The 21,135-nt window shown below is 35.4% G+C and overlaps 2 protein-coding genes and 2 non-coding genes across 5 annotated transcripts; all 4 read right to left on the reverse strand.

Annotated features, from left to right (window-relative positions):
• Positions 1-913: 913 nt before the first annotated feature.
• LOC145032997 (small nucleolar RNA U3) lies at positions 914-1,126 on the reverse strand. The gene has a single exon (XR_013677265.1). It is a non-coding gene; the product is annotated as a small nucleolar RNA U3 (small nucleolar RNA).
• Positions 1,127-4,184: 3,058 nt separating this feature from the next.
• On the reverse strand, positions 4,185-4,398 carry LOC145033000 (small nucleolar RNA U3). The gene has a single exon (XR_013677268.1). It is a non-coding gene; the product is annotated as a small nucleolar RNA U3 (small nucleolar RNA).
• Positions 4,399-5,879: 1,481 nt separating this feature from the next.
• LOC145031474 (Peptidase M50 family protein) lies at positions 5,880-8,612 on the reverse strand. Its single transcript, XM_078980030.1, has 8 exons — positions 8,408-8,612; positions 8,255-8,320; positions 7,942-8,008; positions 7,661-7,857; positions 7,394-7,541; positions 7,234-7,314; positions 6,245-6,916; positions 5,880-6,141 (listed from the first exon to the last, which is right to left on the reverse strand). The coding sequence occupies exons 1-8, from the start codon at positions 8,536-8,538 to the stop codon at positions 5,980-5,982; spliced, it is 1,524 nt and encodes a 507-aa protein (XP_078836156.1). The 5' UTR covers positions 8,539-8,612; the 3' UTR covers positions 5,880-5,979.
• Positions 8,613-13,983: 5,371 nt separating this feature from the next.
• Positions 13,984-20,873, reverse strand: LOC145031475 (phosphatidylinositol N-acetylglucosaminyltransferase subunit C-like). 2 transcript variants are annotated; one of them, XM_078980031.1, is made up of 3 exons: positions 20,682-20,873; positions 20,491-20,568; positions 13,984-14,931 (listed from the first exon to the last, which is right to left on the reverse strand). In XM_078980031.1, the coding sequence occupies exon 3, from the start codon at positions 14,920-14,922 to the stop codon at positions 14,011-14,013; it is 912 nt and encodes a 303-aa protein (XP_078836157.1). In that variant the 5' UTR covers positions 14,923-14,931; positions 20,491-20,568; positions 20,682-20,873; the 3' UTR covers positions 13,984-14,010. The 2 variants fall into 2 exon arrangements, with proteins under 2 accessions (XP_078836157.1, XP_078836158.1); XM_078980032.1 differs by lacking the exons at positions 20,491-20,568; positions 20,682-20,873 and adding an exon at positions 15,304-15,866.
• Between the last annotated feature and the right edge of the window lie 262 nt (positions 20,874-21,135).

A 21,135-nucleotide genomic window follows, 5' to 3' on the forward strand; every position in this document is an offset into this window, starting at 1 on the left:
CTTATTTGCTTTCCTATGTTTGTTTGTTTATGAGACATGATTTCTTAGAGTAATTTTACTTGTTTTAAATCCACATTACATGTTAAGTATTCCATTTTCTTTAGGTGACTACTACACATGCACAAAGGGAAAAACTTGCCATCGACAAGGCTTCAACTCTCAAGTATTCTAATTTGTTTGTTAATGGAACTTGATAAAGCCAAAATCATATGCCAGAAAGCTATATCTGATCATAATCCACTTTAGGCTAAATCTTTATGAAATAACACACACTAAATCCTCAAAATCAAAAGGCAACAAATAAGCGTTTCTACTACTAAACACATCAAACCACCAATTCCTCAATCCTCGGTATCAACGAACTAAAGCATCAAAGAGCCATCTTTGACCTCTAAAATGGATTCTCCATCAAGATAATACACAAACACAACAACAATAACAATACACAAAAATTCTATCCCACAAACACAAAGCTCCCACCACATTTATTTCCACATTCAGCTCTTAAAAATATGATTTCAACTCATGTGACAAGTGGCATATGAATTGGACCCGAGGGGAAAAATGGCCATACATAAGTATTGACAGAGAAAATGTTGCTTAAATCATGAGCAATGTACAATCGCTTATACATGAATACAAGTCATCGTAGCATTCTTGTCTTTGATTACCTTGTTACAGAAACTATGATTCCAAGTATCATAGTACCATTATTGTTTTTCTTAGCTCATTACAATGCTAATGGAACTTGATGAATCCAAAATCATACCAGAAAGCTCCAGCATCATAATCTGGTTCAGTCATTTAATCGAACACTTGCTTTGCATATAATAAAGACTCTCTTTGATCATAATCTCCTTCAGGCATTTCATCAAACATTTGGTTTGCATTAGGACCAAAAAAGAGATGAAGTTATCTGTCAGACAACCATGTAGCCATGCCAAGACCCATCAGATGGATTAGCAACGATCATCTACTAAGCCAAAGCCGAGACCATGAAGCTCTGTTAATCACGCTCTGGCTACATGGTCGTGATTCATCAACCAGACATGGGTTTCTGTCTTCTTAGGAATCAAGAATACAGAGGTACGAGCCTATAGAACAGATCCTGTTCAAGTAAGGTCGTGTTTACCAATCTCTCCGACTCTGGTATATCGCCGATTTATTTGCACTTCGGCGGCGATGTGGGATGTGGCTTTTACATTCTTGGCTCTCCTTTGTTACCTTGTGTATAGGGACTGGTAAGAAATTAAGTGGAACAAATTCGCAGACGTTTTAATCCTTACTTGCTTTTTCACTGTCTATATTTTTGGACTTTTCTCCATTACTAAATTAAAAATATTATAATTAAAATTATTAATAAATCTATCTCAAGTTAATATTTTACTAAGATATATTATCTATTTATCTTTCTCTTTTACGTATAATCATATAATATTTCAACATCTGTTGCTTATTATCTATTTAATTATTTATCTTTCTCTTTTATCCCACCCATCACATGTCAAAAACTACACATTTGTTGGTATACCATGCTCTTATCTCTTTTAAAATTGTAATTTTTAACATCTAATAAATAACATAGCAAACTCCATGCTCTTATCTCTTTAAGTAAACAAGAAATCCGACTATAGTTATCATATGTATAGTTTTGAATATATCAATTTTTGTTACTTATTACCACCAATCTTTTTATTAGAAAAAATTATTTAGAGCAAATTATATAGCTTTTAAGATGATAAAAAAATTAAATACTTTTTAATTTTGAAGTAAAGTAAAATTTCGTATAATATGTATGAGAAGTTCTAGAAAAAAATATATATTTATCCACCCAAATCTTACATATTAAATTGCTTTCTATTAGCAATCCAACATTTGATCTTAAACCATAAAACCCTTTATGAAATAACACGCAATAAATCCTCGAAATCAAAAGGCAACAAATAAGCGTTTCTACTACTAAATAAAGATTAACGTGATTGAATTTCTTGATCTGCTCAATAAACATTGACCATATAAATATACAATTGGGATCCTATAACTATGGAAAGTTATACAGATGCAATATGATCTATCCCTTATATATGTCGACTAAGAGTCCCCTGCAGTTTGAGCGGGAGGAAGTCAGATGCTCAAATTGTCTCTGAAGTCCAGGAATAGTTGTCTGGGTAAACCTTTTGTGAAGATGTCTGCATATTGGTAAGCGGAAGGAACATTAAGAACTCGTATTTAGCCAATTGCAACTTTTTCACGAACAAAGAGTATATCCATTTCTATGTGTTTGGTGCACTGATGTTGGACAGGAATACAAGATTACCGGACAAATAGACGGCAGAGATATTATCACAATAGATGATTGTGGCCTACTGTAACGGCGTGTGTAGCTCAAGCAGGATGTTACGGAGCCAAAAAGCTTCGACAACTACATTTGCAACACCGCGATATTCTACTTCAGCATTGGATCGAGAGAGAGTGGTATGTTGCTTAGCAGACCATGAAATGAGATTATCACCAAGAAAAATACAATAGCCTGAAGTTGATCGTCTAGTGTCGAGACAACCGCCCCAATCATCATTAGTATAGGAAACAAGTTGTGTAGAAGGAGAACAATGCAGTGTCAAACCATGCGTCGGAGTACCCTTAAGATACCGAAGAATAAGACAAGAAGCATCTCTTCGATATACTTGCGATGTGACAAAAACATGCTATTGTTGGTGCGAGTGATAGAGATGCCCAAAAAATAAGACAAGAAGCCAATATCAGTCATGTCAAATTTACGTTTTAATCCGGTGATGAGACGTATCTTGAGTGCGGTGGAGGAGGTGGTCAAGACGATATCGTCGACATATAGAAGTAGGTAGGCGATGCCATTTCCCTGTTTGTAGATAAACAAAGAAGTGTCACTTTTGCTGCACACAAAGCCAATAGTTAAGAGATAAGATGCAAAATGTTGATACCAAGCTCGTAGTGCTTGTTTTAAACCATAAAGAGACTTGTGCAATTTACAAACATGAGTAGGATAGCGTGAATCAAAAAATTCGGGTGGTTGGTGCATGTACACCGTTTCTTGCATGTTCCCATGTAAAAACGCATTTTTAACATCCAATTGATGAATGTCCCAACTTCGTCCCAATGCAAGACTAAGAACTGTTTGTATTGTGGCGGGCTTGACGACTGGACTGAATGTTTCGTCATAGTTGATCCCAACTTCTTATGTTTTTCCATTTTCAACGAGGCGCGCCTTGTATCGTTCCAATGTGTCATCCACCTTAAACTTATGGCGAAATAGCCAATGACAATGAATTATATTGTGATTCGTTAGTCTTGGCACAAACTCCCATGCTCCCTGTTTCAACAAAGCATTGTATTCTGTTTGCATGGCAACGAGCCAATTTCGATTCGTAAGGTCAGCCCTAGGGTTTGGTGGTATAGGTGAAACGTATTTGAGTGTGTAGAGTAAATATGGTTTTGGATTTGACAATCACACTTTTCGACCGTGTTTACTAAGTTATACACACTATTATTAATATTTTTAATTGATAATATATAATCATTAAGATTTAAGACTACATACCGGAAAACTATTTAAAAGAGCCAACATCAATGATTATTGAAAGATACTCACCAACAGTTTCTCCACTACAACAGGAACACACACAACACCATAAAACCAACTAGACTGATTACATGAAATGGTGGTAAATAAAGTGATGTCTGTTCTTCAAGTATACATGAAGTTCATAAAAATTAGTCTTCCTACACACTTGGTTAAGTATTCCAATTCCTTTAGGTTATTAATACAAATCGTGCCAAGTGAAAAATGGACATACATAACATAAGTACTGAGAGAGAAAATGTTGCTTAAATCATGAGCAATATACAATCGCTTATACATGAATACAAGTCATAGTAGCATTCTTGTCTTTGATTACCTTGTTACAGAAACTATGATTCCAAGTATCATAGTAGCATTATTGTTTGTCTTAGCATAATCTGGTTCCAGCATTTCATCGAACACTTGCTTTGCATACACAAATTGTCCATATAACCTGGATGAGCAAGAACATCATCATAATCTGGTACAGGCATTTCATCGAACACTTGCTTTGCATATACAAACTGTCAATCTCCTTCATGCATTTCATCAAACACTAATGAGCAAAAAGGGACCAAAAAGATTAAGCTATCTGTCAGACAACCTTGTAGCCATGCCAGGACCCCATCAGATGGGTTAGCAACGATCATCTACTGAGCCATAGCGGAGACCATGAAGCTCTGTTAATCACGCTCTGGCTACATGGTCGTGGTTCATCAACCAGACATGGGTTTCTGTCTTCTTAGGAATCAAGAATACAGAGGTACGAGCCTATAGAACAGATCCTGTTCAAGTAAGGTCGTGCTTACCAATCTCTCCGACTCTGTTATATCGCCGATTTATTTGCACTTCGGCGGCGATGTGGGATGTGGCTTTTACATTCTTGGCTCTCCTGGTATAAAGGGACTGGTAAGAAAATTGAGGGAACACACACTTCAATCTTGAGTTACTTTTTAACGGTCTCGTTCATTTTATTAAAAGATCTATTTTTTTTTTTTAAATCTTTTCTGTTTTACATATAAAATCATATATAGCAAAATTTATTATTTTTAAGATTATAAAAAATTTAAACATATTTTAATTTTAAAAGAAACTAAAACTTCATATAATATTGTAGGTGCGACGGTTTATAGCATGACACGACCAAAATACACGGTACGAAACAAAATTTGGTAAGGAATTGAAATTATGAAATCATATTCGTATCGTTTTCATATTAATTGTAAAACATACATTGTCATATCATATTGTGTTCTTCAAAAATCTACATGAAATTGGCAAGATAGTAACATGTGTTTGTCATATTTTCTTATTTTTCGTGTTTTGTAAGATTAATTTTGAATTGCATAAACTTAAAGTTTATCGTATTGTATCTTTTTCGTGTTTGCTATTTTTATCATGTTTTCATTGAGTCATTATCAAATTTGTTGTTAGGGTCTCGGAAAGGATTGTGGTGGAGAACCGAATTTCCAATGGATCGCATGAGTTCGTATTTCGAACTAATACTTCCACCTTATGTCCGAGTTACAGAAAATTCAGTATAGGATAATCCAAAAGAACACTTGTTAATCTAGTTACAAAGACACAAATCAAATTACTAGACGATTCTGAGTTCATTATAGAACACAGAGATCTGAGAGAGGACGACGTAATCCATGACTCAATAGAGGAGTGGTATTTATACTTTGATGGATTTGAGTTTTCGTCCTCTAAATTAGTTAAGAGAATCACCAATAGGGGCCTGCCCCTTGGATCCCGCTAGGGAGCGTTGCCCTTAGGACCCTGCAAAGGGGTGCAACCCCCTTACCCATGTCATTTTATCAATACCGATTTATAATTCAATCTTATATCATGCATAAACTTCGCATTCACTAAACATATAATATAAAATACAAATAATAAGTCTTTCAACTCACATATTAGTTCCAATTACACAAAATATCTTGCAATACTAAAATCACTAACACTAATAAACAAAACACGATATCATATCGTGTTCATATATAAAAGTTATCGTGTCAGCAAAAAAACATAACACAAGTGCCTAATTTGCCAAAACATAACACAAATACCTAATTTGCTACCTGTAATAATGCGTATGAAAGTCCAAGAAAAAAAAAATATCCAATTGAAAGGTAGAAACATCATCTTTTGAAGGTAGATCAATGTAAAGTCCATATTAAGGAGCTTGGGAATTTATAAAGATCACCTTTTTTTTCTACAGGGTGGGGATCGTAGTATATCATAAAGTGATTACACTTTGTTGTTGCCATTATAAGATCGGTTATTCAAAAAAAAAGTGCTCATGTGTATTACCATAAAAACTGTCACTCTTACATATTAAACAACTTCCTACAAGCAATTAATAACCATAAAACCCTTTACTACGAAATAACAAGGAACAAAATCCTCGAAATTAAAAGACAACAAATAAGCGTTCCACCTACTAAACACGATTGAACAACCAATTCACGTATCCTCGGTGTCAATGAACTAAAACAACAAAGAGCCACCTCTAAAATCGATTCTCCATCAAGATAATACACCTACACAACAACAACAATACACAAAAATCCTATTAATTTATACACAATATTAATAATATTCTTAATTGATAATATATAATCATTAAGATTTAAGAGTATATACCGGCAAACTATTTAAAAGAGCCAACATCAATGACACATGAAAGATATTCACCAACAACTTCTCCACTACAACAGGAACACACACAACACCATAAAACCAACGAGACTGATAATTCGTTACCCTAATCGAACGTGCCATTGAAATCATATCACCTACAAACACAAAACTCCCACCACATACATTTTCTTTATTTCCACATTCATGTCTCGAAAATGTGATCTCAACCCATGTGACACCTGGCATATGAATTGGACTCGAGCACGATTCATCATCTTCACATAAACAATTACCATCGTCTTTTACCAAATTGCCCCACCCATCACCACATTTTTTCTCCCCTAACACGCCCTTGGCCGGAAAACAATAGATATGCTCTTTTGTCTGTTGATGATCGGTTTCATTTGTTCTTGAATTACATGAAATGGTGGTGAATAATGTGAGGTCGTTTGGACATGTGAATTTGTTGTCCATGATTTCAGGGTTCTTGCTTCCCGCAATCATTAAATTCGGGACACAATATCCTTTATTTGTTTGAGATTTTTGCTTCTCTAAAAAATAAGAAATATCCATCCATTCTTTTGTTGTACGAACGTGGGCCCCGTCTAACATGGTGATTATATCACCGGGAGATAAGTGGCCATACAAAGGTGACTTACGAGAAACATCCAAAACCTATAAAATGTTCCAAAAGCGAAAAAAATATATGTACTATAGATTAGTGTAAGTTACATTTTCGGTCCCTGCGTATAGCTGAATTTGCAAATTTGGTCCCAAATTGTTCTCTTCCATTTTTTATTCTTATTTGTGGTTTTTCTAATGTTTTTGATCCATGTTTAAAGTAAAATGACTATACTTTAGGGACCAAATTTGCGAATATCAAGGACCAAAGATAGTCATTTTACTTGGAACAGGGATCAAAAACGTTATAAGAACATTAAATAAGGATCAAAATTGCAAAAGTAATGATTAAAGCGAAAATGGTGAAGTACCATGAGGCTTTCACCATGGGAGTAAAGTGGATAGAAGATGAATGGTAGAAGGAAGAGAGTCAATGCACAAACAAGACATAGCTGCAAAAGTTGAATCAGAAAAAAAAAATCAAAAAGGGTAATAATGTAATTTGGTATGGTGTGTAATGTGTTAACTTACTGCTGCATTATGCCAGATTCCTGCACAGTATATGCGAAGTGTAGCTACACGTGGGATCATTTGTAGCAAATCATCATTGAAGGCAACAAGTGCACCTGGAAACAGAACTGCCAAAAACACGGCAGTGTACTCAATTTGTATGCCCTCACTGCTACCCACAAAATGGATGCCTACAGGATCAGTTATGAGATCCAATTTCTAAATAATTTATAATAAATTAGTTCAAGATGTAAAAAGACATAACAAGAATGAGATTGATGTAATAACCTTGTGGCAGAAAGTGCGTGTCCAAGTTCATGTATGGATACAGATATTATGGAAGATATGCACATGTATCCAATATCAGCAACTGTTATGTTGTGTAGTGAAGAGTAGGATCCGAAGATGGATCCATTAAGAATATTGTTAAGCCATGGGATCCCATTGTATAGATTCAAAGCTCTGGCTGATTCCAACAAGATAATCTGTTCAATAGATTGAAAGAAAAGGTTTATGATTCTGATATGGAAAGAACATTTAGTAAGAATGTGTGTTTGTGTGTTTCTTACGAGTGTAACTCCAATCAAAGTAGTCAAACTGAAACCCATCCCGATGGAGAACCATATTCTTAACCACCTGCAATCAGATGAAGGAGCAAGAAGCAACTTAGTTCAAGCTTCAATTTTCAGCTCAAGATAATGAATCTCAGAATGTGTATACATGAAGAAATACTAAGAGATTTTAAGTCGTTTTAGATTTAGAACAAAATAGATGAGCTATAATTTCTATTCCGATGCCTTAAACTCCATGTTTCCGAACCCTAATTGAATTTTTAATACCACGACTTAATACGACACTGACTGGGGATAAATTAATATAGACCTGAAGTATTTTCGTCCGAATTGAAAGAGAGGGTCGTTGAAGACAGACGACTTGAAGTCACAGTACCTGAAAAAACACCAATTGTAGAAATATAAGCGGAAACACGAATAAACATATGAGGATGATGATGGTGATAGTGATAATGATGCATACCAGCAGGAAATGGAGTTTGAGAGGTGGGAGGAGACACGGCGGAGTGGAAGAAGGGTACGTGGGGTTACTCCTCCCCCAGTTCTCCTTCCGGTCCTTCTCCCTCGTTGAAGCTGAATGTTGCCTTCCGCCATTGATGGATTTGAGTACTGCTGAGCTGAAATTTCCCGACTCGCTCAAAGGGAATTGGTTATATATAGATTGTTGTCTTTTTAGGGTTAATTGCAAATTTAGTCCCTGTCAGATTTGGTCCTCCAAAAATCCGAATTACCAATTGCAGTCCTTAACCAATTATGTCTAACTAGTTTTGTGACCCATGAAAGGTTCCAAGTTAAATTGTGTCATTGTCGCCCAATAAATTCTGCATTGGCAAAACGATTTATAAGTGTAAATATGTTTCAAAAATATTCAAAACACATCATCGAAGTTTTGCATGTTTTAAAAATAACATCCAAATAAAGGTTTTGTACAAAAAAACCATTGAAGTTTATGATTTGTTCAAATATCACCCACGGGTAACCGATTCTTGTAGGTTGATGACTTGGTATAATAATTGCTGACATTGCATAAGGGTGGATGAGATTGCATTTATTAACCAACAAAATTGATATTAAGATACACTGAATTCCATTCAATTTTCTTATTAATTGAAAAAATGGATGGAATCTGCCGTAGGGATAGGAAAACCTAGCACTAGAGTAGTCATGGATGATATGATGATAATAAGCAGTATGGTGTTGTTGAACTACCTAAGGAAAGAGGGATTCATTCCCTCCCAACCCACTCAACCCGCTTCCACATCAATTTTTTTTAATCTTTCTCAACCCACAACAGATGAAAATCCTATCTTCTTTAACTCATTCAATTAAAAAAAATACAAAACAACTAAAATACAAGTCTCAAAACACATGGTATAATAGAAAAGGAGAGAGAGAAAGTAGAGAGAGGATGAAGCGGGTTAGTGAAACCAATTGAACAACCCACCACTCCCAACCCTCTCAACCCAGTGAAGAGGGAGTGGTATCATGGAGGTACTAGTAGTAGCTCCATTGCTAATTAAGACTTGTACCTTAGTTTTTTTGTATTTTTTTAATTGAGTGGGTTGAAAAATATAGATTTTCTGTATGTTGTGGGTTGAAAAAGATGAAGAAAAAAATAGAGAAAAACAGATGTGGTAGTGGGTTGAGTGGGTTGGGAGGGAATGACTCCCTCCTTCATAATCATCGTGAAATTAGTCATCGACATCCTCAATCCCTTATTATTGTTGCCACAACTATCGTTAGAGATTCATTTGAATCTCTAGATGAAGACCTCTTCTCATCTCTCATATCTAAGCATCATACAACCCCAATCTCAAGAAGATGTAGCTTCCTCTCTTGACAATCTCTTTCATATCATCATCATCACGCGTTGCTACTAATGTTCCTATAACAAAATTGCATCGCATCACAATTGTCAACCACCATAGATTTTGCAAGTGTTAGTGATAGTAGAGGAGTTGTCCCCCATAACCGGTCTCTCTCATAAAGGATTTTCTCCACCATGAAGAAGAAGAAAGTTGGTCTAAGGATTGGATATAGTCTAAGGATTGGATATGAAATATTAGCCCAATCACAAGATTTCCACCATTGATGTTGATGGTAAGTGGCCACATATTTATTTCCATCCACATCCCCATCTCCATCCCTGTCCCCCTCGCTATCACTTCCTATTGTTGCTGCTGAAAAAAAACCTTGAACCATGAGAAGAAATCGGTTTATGAGCGTGAGCTCATGGCCATTGTGTTGGCTATTCAAAAGTGGAAGCCATATTTATCGGGTCGTAAATTCACTGTTCGAACCGATCAGCGTAGTCTAAAATTTTTACTCGAACAACGTGGGGTTACGGAAGACCACCAAAAGTGGTTATCGAAAATTATGGGGTTTACTTTTTATATTATTTATAAGTCAGGCAGTGAGAATCTGGTAGCAGATGCGCTGTCACGTATCGAACCGAAGGTGGGATTGACCGCGATTACGACAGGTGGTGTGGATTGGGGAGAGTTGTGGTCAGATTTGGACGCTGATTTGGAGATGGCGGCAATTAAAAAACGTGTTCGGGATGGGTTGGCTCCAGTGGGGTATTCAATTAGCCATGATCGGGTTTGTTTGACAGTCGGCTGGTCGTTCCGAAGGGGTCGCGTTGGGTGTCGTTTCTTTGCAAGGAATTCCATGAAGGTGCTCTCAGGGGTCATTCCGGGGTACAAAAGACTTACCAATGGCTTGCAAGAGAGGTCTATTAGGTTGGAATGAAGGACGATGTGGCTAGGTGGGTGGTGGAGTGTGACACGTGCCAAAGGCATAAGTATTCGACCATGTCACCTAGTGGGTTACTTCAGCCACTTGAATTACCATCGACGGTTTGGTCGGAGCTCACGATAGACTTTATTGATGGTTTCCCAAGATCGGAGGGTAATACCGTCATTTTCGTGGTGGTGGATCGCTTGAGTAAGTATGCCCGTTTTCTGCCTCTCCAACACCCGTACACGGCCAGCACGGTAGCGAATGTGTTTCTACGGGAGATTGTTCGTCTTCACGGGGTGTCGGAGTCCATTGTATCGGACCAGGATAAGGTGTTTCTTAGCAAGTTTTGGAAGGAGCTTTTCCGGATGATGGGTACTAAGTTGCGGAGTACGACTTACCACCCGTAAACCGATGTTTGGAGACTTACCTCCAGTGTTTTACGGATGAGACACCGTCTCGTTGGGTTTCTTGGATACCGTGGGCGGAATATTGGTATAACACTTCCTTCCATACCTCCGCGAAAATGACGCCTTTCCAGGTCTTATATGGGCGGGACTCGCCTCACTTGGTTTATTATGGTAAGGTGAAGACGGTGGTGGGTATAGTGGAGCAATACTTGGAAGAAAGGGATCGCATGTTGCAGGAGCTGAAAAGACACTTGCTCAAAGCCCAACAACAAATGAAAAAGCATGTGGATGGGCATCGACGGAATGAGAACTTTGCTGTGGGAGATCGTGTGTACTTAAAATTACGACCCTACCGGTAGCGAACTGTGGCTAGACGGGTAAATGAGAAGTAGTCACCTCGATACTTTGGTCCTTTCGAAGTCTTGGAAAAAATTGACTCGTGGCATACCGGTTGTTGCTGCCCGATACAACTCGAATCCATAATGTTTTTCATGTGTCTCAGCTTAAACGTGATATCGGTAACCGGGTGGCTACTCCCAACTTACCGTCTACTTTGACAGAAGAAATGGAGGTTTTGTTGCAGTCGAAGGCGGTGGAGGGTGTTCGCGAGGGGGCAGGGATAAGGAAGTTCTAATTCGTTGGCAAGGTTTGTCGGAGTATGAAGCAACATGGGAGGATTTTGTTGTTTTGAATGGATAGTTCCCCGACTTCAACCTTGAGGATAAGGTTCAAAATTGGGCGGGGAGTGATGATACGCCTGGAAGTTCAAGTAGGTGGGGCCAGGTGTATCGGAGGAGAAAAATAAAATTATTTTTATTCCAGTTTGGTATTTTTGGTATTTATTTGTTACTTGGGAGATAAGATATTATCTTTTCTATTTTTTAGGATCTGGGTTTGCAGAACATTATAAGTATGATTATTTCTAGTTTTAAAGCATCAATGGATAAGAATTGAACCTTACGGTTTTTTTTGGAGTTTTTCCTGTTCTCGAATTCAGGACCTATCAAAATATATATTATAAAAAAAATGTATAGTGATAACCATTTCCAAGGCTAGTGTGGTGAACATGTAGTGGGGTGATGTGGCGCATACGTGACATCACTTTTCTAATAAATACATTGTGACCATACCCCATGGCCTGATATCATGAATGCGGTCTGTGGTATCTTTATCTGGTCTACTGCCTCTACACCCAATGGTTCTACTTCAGCTCTGTCGCCATCTTCAAGAAAACAACTGATGTATATACTTTAAAGTGTGACTTTTATGTACTTCATTGACCGTTCATCCTTTGACCATCTGGAATCCATTAATCTAATCCAATCATACCAATGTTTTTTAATCATGTACGAAGAATCCTGAACATCTTCTAAACATATATATGACTTCAGATCAATTATTCAGTAACCAAACACATGAACACCATAAATAAAGGTAAAACAACAGGAACTCCAGACATACCTCATTCACAATTGACATATGAACATGTTTAATCGAGCCAAGGCCTGAATTAACCATGGGTTTTACAAGAAACATGTAATCTTCTATACACAGATTCTGGTTTCGTGCAACAATCTTCGCACACTGTTCGGTGTCCCCCTCGGCCAAATACCAACTCAAATAATTAGGGATAAGTTGGTGTTGTCTGATTTTGCCCTAGAAAATGAAATTAACGGCAAGGTCTAAGTGAATCGAGGAAAAAGGAGGAGTGTAATGTAGGCGGTAGCCATGGGCGTTAAAGTGAAACCGAAATCGACTTGGTAAAGAGAATCCACAAGTAGGGAATGGAAGGAAGTTGAGGTTTATTAACCGTCTCCAAAAGACGGAGGTAGAATAGACGAAAGAAATAGAAGGCGGTGATGATGAACGGTGAAAGAAACGTGGAAGAATAAGAAGCCAGTGGAGCAAGAAAGAAACAAGTAGCAATTGGGAAGCTGTGGCGGTGGATAGGAACACTAATGTTATTATTGGCTAAAATGGCGGAGAGGCATCTTATTAGGCAACAGAGACGGTAAAAAAAATTGAAGTGGTCAAATAGAAATCAACTCCTGTTCCTACTTCTCAATTAGTATATATATAAATTGATGTATCATTCATGACAATAATTTATATTTCCATGAAACAAGTGCTCATTTATAATATTTTTATAGACCTTGAGATATCTTTTAATGTTTTTACTTTGCTTGCATAATGTATACTTACTGTAGAGTGGTGCTTCCAATACAAAGTTAGTAAATGCATCTTGTTGTTTGTTTTGGTCGTTGATCATTATGTGTTTACGATCTCTTTGTGGCGGTTAACCAAAGAAGTTGACACCCAATGACGAAGTAATACTAAACTTTTTGACAATGTGACTAATAGGGAGCAATGACCATCTCTTTTCCGGTTAACATATAAACACGTTTGCACTTTTTACAAACGGATTGCATTCTTTTGTTAAACCTTTCATTGCTTCCTCTTTGATCCAAGAAAACTAAATTAAAAAAAAAAAAATAATACAATAATACGACCCTATTTACACTTGTTTGAAGCTTAAGGCGTTCTTATCAATAATTGGCCAAATTTATCATATTCTTCAAGATGGTAATTTTTTTTGTTTTGATGATTTTGATTGGTATTGAAAACCAACAGTAAAGTGGTGAAAAACGTTTTGCATCTCATCAAGACAAAAAAAAAGGTCAACTATTTGTAAAATCAAAATATAAGTCAAAGTACAATTTTACTAGTTACATGACAAAAAAAAGGGGCAAACATGATATTTGCATTTTCATATCAGATACTTGAGAGTTGAGAGTTGACACATGCTGTTAGAGTCATGCTATATATTCAAGAATGAATCAAGAATTAACTATAATACTTCTTTAATCCTAATCAACCTATAAGAACAAAGTAAAAAGTAAAAAGGCATGGATTCATTTCAGTCTGTTATGTTAAAACATAACTTAGCCTCATCCCATGGACCATTAATCTCAAACTTATACTCTTGAATCCTAATCAACCAATAAGGACACACCAAATTCACAAAACTCAACACTCCCAACAACAACACAAACATCAGTTTATGCAAACAATAAACACAGCTCAAAGTCATCACCATCAACACCAATGAGAAGAACAGGTGCAACCTTACTGAGTATTTCTTAAGGCAATAAGTCACCAAAGGTGCAAAAAGAAAAACCTGCAATGAAAACAAAATGACAGCAAACACAAGAACCCTTGAAGGAAGCCTAGAAGCAATCAAAAGTGAAGCCACAATGGAAGCATTAAGTGAAATATTACTGGTTAAAGTCGGTTTAATTTCTAAAGCTCCAGGAGCTTTAATGGTGGATCCAGAATAGTTATGGAGGAAAAGATGGAGGATTATGAGTGATGTGGTTAATGCCCATATGGAATCTGAACTTATTGACCTGGTCAACGTGTGGTATATTGGGGATAAGACATAAAGACTGGTTGTGAAAAAGGAGATTTTAATTAAGTAGTTGATGAGGAGAGTGAATGAAAGCATTTTGGCTGTTAAGAGGAGGATAAAGAAGCCGGATGCAAGAAGGGCGACATCAAGAATTAATAAAAAGTTGTGAGAGATGGTGGAATTGAGAGTGTGGGTCCAGACCAAAACCACAAGTGCTACAATGCAAAAGTATTGAGATATGGAAATGGAATCTAGCATGACCTTAAGCATGTCTCTTTTGACAACATTTGCATTCATCACCATTTCTTGAAGGAAAGTGTTGTCTGTGTGATTGTCATCAAAACCAGGCTGCATACCTCCATAAGCAACTTTTCTCCATCTTTGTGTTGAGGAGGGGATTTGACTGATACGATTCTCCATTGCCCCAAACTAGAAAAGCAATCAACATTAGATTTCATATCAAGCAACAACAAGAATACCCAAATCCCATAATATGGGATAAGGGGAGGCTAGATTTATTAATGAATTCTCAATTGTGGATGTCAATAGATCCAAAAATTGACGTATAATCTGAACAATTTTGTTCAGGCATTTTATCAAATAGCTAATGTGCATGTCAAAATGTTACATTGCAATAATCAAACTAAAACATAAACTCATACAGATCTTCAAAGAAATATGAGAACAAGCTAATTGATGGAGCACTAATAATATGTTAATATCGAGCATACTACATGATAAAAATCGGAGTCAAATACTGTGTAAAACATAAATTATCATTGCACATACGAAATCAATTACCTGTCCACAGCAACAGACCGAATAAAATCAATTTCTTTTCTATGTTTTCGGTTATTGACAAGCTGCTGAAGGATTCGAAACTCCAATTTGGATTAAGATTGTTCCCATTAAGGGTTTTAGGGTATTATGCAACGCCCGTTCCCACCAATTTGTGATCTAACCGAAGACATGGTCGATCGAATCCTATTCAGCAGAATTTTGGGGGAAATACCTTATTGAAATTGGTGGCAAATTGAGCTAGTAATCTTCGCTTTTTCCCCTGATCTTCTTCTGAATTTTCGATAACGATATCATGATCGAAATCTGAGGATTCAACGAGAATCAATATTATGACCTGTTTAAGCTCTGGAAGCTTAACCAAGCGCCTTTAAAGTGATTAGCACAGAGTCCACATGAGACAGATGACGTAGGTAAGCGTAGCGTTAAGGTGGTAGTGGTCGTTAGTTCGTTATTTACCACCGATTGGTTTTCTCCCTACTGTGTTGTCTTTCTGGTGGTTTTAAGAGGTTTGGTTTGGGTTAATCTGCGTATTTCGTTTCTAAGAGCTTTTTCCGAAGATCCTTAAGATATATTATATTTTTTTGTTACGCCTTTACTTTACTTCAAAGGGATAATGTAATATATTTTTTGAAATATATACATTTAATTCTTTTTTTTTTTTTTAAATAAATCTTTATACTTTATTAATATGTACACACTAGGTTATACCCGATATACCGGTCACATACAAATTTTCTTTTAGGGAAAATAAGAATGATTGCAAAAAAAAAAAAAAATCGTATATGACCGGTATACCGGGTATAATAATTTATTTTACAAAAAAAAATAAGAATTAAATAAAATATATGACCGGTATATCGGGTATAGCCGGTCACAATGATTGCATTGTTACAAAAAATGAAGTATAAGGGTTTATTTTTTGTAAGAATTAAATAAAGTATATGACCGGTCATATACGAATTTTTGTAACAATGTAAAATAAATCCCTAAAAGAAAATTTTTTGTAACAATGTAAAATAAATCCCTAAAAGAAAATTCGTATATGACCGGTATACCGGGATTGCATTGTTACAAAAAATAAAGTATAAGTGTTTATTTTACAAAAAAAAAAAAAAGGACTAAATGTGTACATTTCAAAAAGTATATTACCCTATCAAGTCATTATCCCTACTTGTTACCATACCTAAAAAGAATAAATTACCCTTATTTATTCCTTTTTTAACTTGTTTGTTATTTATTTATTAAAAATGTTTATTAATAAGACGGGACCACTTGTGTAATTTAGTGTTAAATGTATTGCCTGTAATTATCCTTCCACTCATCTGATTTATCTCTTGCTAGAGTAAACTACCACCCTTATGCCACCAGAAGTCACCACCACCTCTGGACCAGACTAATTACCACCATTTCTCCCACCGAAAAAAAAAATCTAAAAACCCAGATGAACCTCGATACCTCAATTTGTAGAATGAATCAAGTTACATTCCACCCATCCGACACCACCCCTGTTTCCAGATGAGTTATCCGATATAAGTCTCCGAGGCAAATCAGACCACTAATTGTGGATCGAAGCTTGGGTAATGTGGAGTTGTGGAACGATAGGGAGAATATCAGAATTAAGAGAGTGGTTTAGAGGTTAAATGAATTTTGGAATGGTCCGACGAGGTTGAACCCACAGTGACTAGTACTCCGTTAAATTTAGATCTCACGATTTTCCCAAAACCTGATGTTCAAAAACCAATTTCAAAAGACCATATCTGCGAAACTCTTCTTTGTGAGAAATCGATAGTCAAAAACAACACCTTTAATGATTTTTAGAACCCCTTATATTTGAAACCCGATGAAACAATGCCTTTCATGATTTTTAGAAACCCTTATCTGTGAGAAATCGATTATCAAACCTGCAATAAATGAAAGGGATCGTGTAATCATTTGTGGGCGCATCGGGTTCATCGGTGTTCCAGAACGTTCGTCAGTTCCCCACTGTGATGCTCCGACGAAACCATATACCAACACCAATTATATATGAGATTCTCGTTGGCAAGAAGATCGTTCAATAATGTATGGAGTTCTCGAAGATGGACATAAGGGAGATAAGAGTCGCCTACAAGGGTACGGTCGCCGGTGAAGGAGGATTCCGACGTCTCCTAGGTCTGGTGTCAAGGTGTCAAGTAGGGTGGAAAAAAAAACAGAGAGGTCGAGATTTGGGAGACTGAAGCGACGATCGGATGGTGAAGGTAAGGGGTGGGAGTGGGCGCCATCTTATTTAATAAATAATTTTTGATAAATAAATAACAAATAAAGAATAAAGAAATTAAAAAAAGAATAAAAAGGGAGTCGGCCACCTGCCGTGAAGTCACTTGTTTTCTCCTGAGAATATGCGGCATGCATCACCTCGTGTTGTACATTGTCTCGACTGCCACATGACTCCCGTCTCATATACTTTCACTGCAGATCCTCATAACCCAAACTTCTGTTCCACATCAGAGTGAGGATCCTCCCCCACACAATACCCAGTTCTCCCCCACTTAGGGTTCGAACCATCGTCCATTGATATGTCAAACAGATCCTCATAACCCAAACTTATGTACTGTACTATTTTTGCATTTTATAATTCTTGATTTGCAGTGAAAGGCAAAGTTATTAAATTCTTTTGGGAAATAATGACTATAAATAAAGGATTAGAGCTCAGGTCTGCACAACACATACATAAGTAGGGATCATTCATCCATGAAAGGATTTATTACTTGAAGATGGAGAATGGGAAGAGGTTTGATATTTACAACCAGATATTTACACTCAAATGAGTGAAGATTATACAGGGGTATATGTGTGATTGTCAGTTACAAATAGCATCATGCTTTTATTTTTCTTTTATTTTTATCACATAATAACATCATAATTTCATTTTATACCATAATGGCATCATACTTACGTTTTCAACCAATAATAGCAACATAGTTTATGTTTTTATCAGATAATTCCATAAAAAAAACCAATGTGAATGCAATGATAACATTTAAATATGAATTATGATGCCACGTTACACAAATTCACAAACAAAAGCAACAGCAGTAGCAGGGTAAATACAGTAATTCTATTGGACAAAATTGATTTTGTAATCTAACTTAATAAAAACAGTACAACAGTAAGAAAAAGTTGAAAATGGAAAAAAAATTATCGGCGTTTTTAGCAGTGACACGGGTAAATGAGACATCATATTTGACTACAAAAACATATTATAAACTTTATAACTATCACAGGGGTAAAAATTATACTTTATAATTGTTAAAAATCAAAAGTTTATAAAGTACAATGCTATATTATGCATATTCTCTAACGTTGCATTGTTTAATTCCATTTATGTTTAAAAAATTCAGAAAAAAAAAAAGATAAAATGCAGAAATATGACTTATTATAAGGTAGATTTTATGAGAGGCGTTGCATTGTTTAATTCCATTTATGTTTAAAAAATTCAGAAAAAAGAAAGATAAAATGCAGAAATATGACTTATTATAAGGTAGATTTTATGAGAGGGGTAAAACAGTCAAATTTGTTGCAATATGTGTATTTTATTACAACACATATGCAAATAGGAAAATAGTCGAATCATATTTTTTTTATTGAAAGAACTAGTAAAATCTTTGGATTTGGTAATTATTGTGATGGGACAAAATTGTAATTTGTTTAAATTAATCAGAAATTTGTTATCTGAAGTGTCTATGTGTGTATTTGTTTTATTATGAATAATGTCAATTCTGGATAAAGGTCATTTTGGTCCTTCTATTATGATTTTTTTTATAAACTAGATAACTTGTAAAACATTTTCTGTTTCATTGGGGATCTTCATGAAAATAAATTTATGCGACAAATCAAGTTGCCTAAGTAGCATGACATTTTCTGCAGCCATGAATCTGTAACACTCATAACCAATATAAGCTATATATTATACACAATTATAATACAATCCAAGTAAAAATCAACTATTTTCGTATAAAATTAGTTGTCAAGCCGGTTATAACAGTCTTTGTTTATACACCTAATTAAGACATAGTAAAAACAATGAGATTGGTGTTTTAGGAAACTGAAAAAATTCAGGGGCAAATCAGTAAGACATAGAAAAAGTGTATATATTCTTATGAAAAAATAGTTAAAAGTAAAAAATTTATAAAGTACAACGCATATAATGCATAAAAAAATGTTAATACGGCAAAAATGTGGCTTATTATAAAATTTTTTTGTAGGGGCAAAATAGTCAAATCTGTTGTAATTTGACTTTTACAAACATGTCCGTGAGCATATTTTGGGTTTAAGAGGTTGAAAATAAAATAAATGTGTTGGACTTATAATATGCTAGTCATAATTTAATAATACTCAAATCTGTCTTTATATTTCCATATTGAAGATGCTTCCTTTTCGCAACATCTGACAGGCTATTGGAAACTATTTTTTTAATTGATTAAGGATGTTCAGGAGTTTGATTCCAAGGTAAAAATCATTCATACTTTTCTGTAATATATAATATAAAAATTATATTTCTAACTTTTTGATTACTTCTCATGTTTTATGTTGTTTCTCATTTTAGGTTCAACTGTTAAACACAATCTCTGTGTTAATTGCCTATGTTTTTGATATCATCCCATATGCTCTTGATTTGGTTCAATTTTTTTTCAGAAGATAATTATTCGAAATACTACATGATCAACTTATAAGTTTATTCTTATTTGTCTAACCGAAAAACTCTCCATTTTTATGTCTTTGGGAGGAATCTTCTGCTGAAAGCCTTCTATAGATACAAATTCTAACCAAACTCAAGAACTTCATAGTTGCACTTGGGTATAAGTCCCATATATCCTATAATGTTCTACTCCCTGTTTTAGTATTATGGTGTTTGGTATTGATTTATGGAGAGGCTATTTAGTACTTATAACTTGAAAGCAGGGATTATTTTTACGAATTTGTGTAGGGGTTGTTTGGTATTTTTTTCCCTTATAAATCAAGGTAAATAAATATCATATGTTTTGCATGTACCTTTCTTTCAAATATGATCATGTTTAACATGTATATGCATGGTAAATCATTAAACAAACAACTTTGAATCAATTAGCTATGCTCTGAAGCAAAAATTTACTGAATTATATCAAGTAGAAGAGTAATTTGAGAAAAAAAAAAGGTACAGGGTCATACCTGGTTTAGGTAGAAAAACTTAAGCAAGAAGCTTTGATGAAATTGACAATTAGATGAGGGTATTCCGCCTCCTTGCACCTGTGGAAGATTAACCGAGAGTAGAGAAAATATTTAGCAACTCAAATCGGAGAGACGAAATAGCTTGGAATCGATTAGGTTAAATGAAATTTCAATTAGCTATTATCGCTTGCCTTGAATAGAAAAGGTACGAAGATAACTAAGTCTTGGAGCCTTCAATGGTGTGAATCGAAACTTTGGAAACGAGATGAACAGTACCAATGAATGGCACTGTGAGCCTGCTACCTTCAATGGCAGTGATTGCCTGATTCCCGACTTAGGTTGAGAGAGTATGATGTCGATTGAAAGATCAGATGTAATTGGGTATAGCGTGCTTTTAGTTGAAAAGTCAAATATTGGAAATTATATTGTATGATTTAGTTACAGGGAAATAAAAAAAAAAAATTTAGCGGGAATTGAAATAAAAGGTTATTTATTGAGAGGGAAAATGAAATTAGATAAGATATGTAAATCAAATTTTTTGAAAATAAATGTATGAAAAATATATTTAAAGAAAATTTGAAGTTTATTTGATAATAATAATTAATATCTTGGATATTATATTTAAAGTAGGTGTGAGACCCGTAT

This window comes from Lactuca saligna, chromosome 2, assembly GCF_052625555.1.
Source record: "Lactuca saligna cultivar CGN05327 chromosome 2, ASM5262555v1, whole genome shotgun sequence".
Classification (NCBI taxonomy): domain Eukaryota; kingdom Viridiplantae; phylum Streptophyta; class Magnoliopsida; order Asterales; family Asteraceae; genus Lactuca; species Lactuca saligna.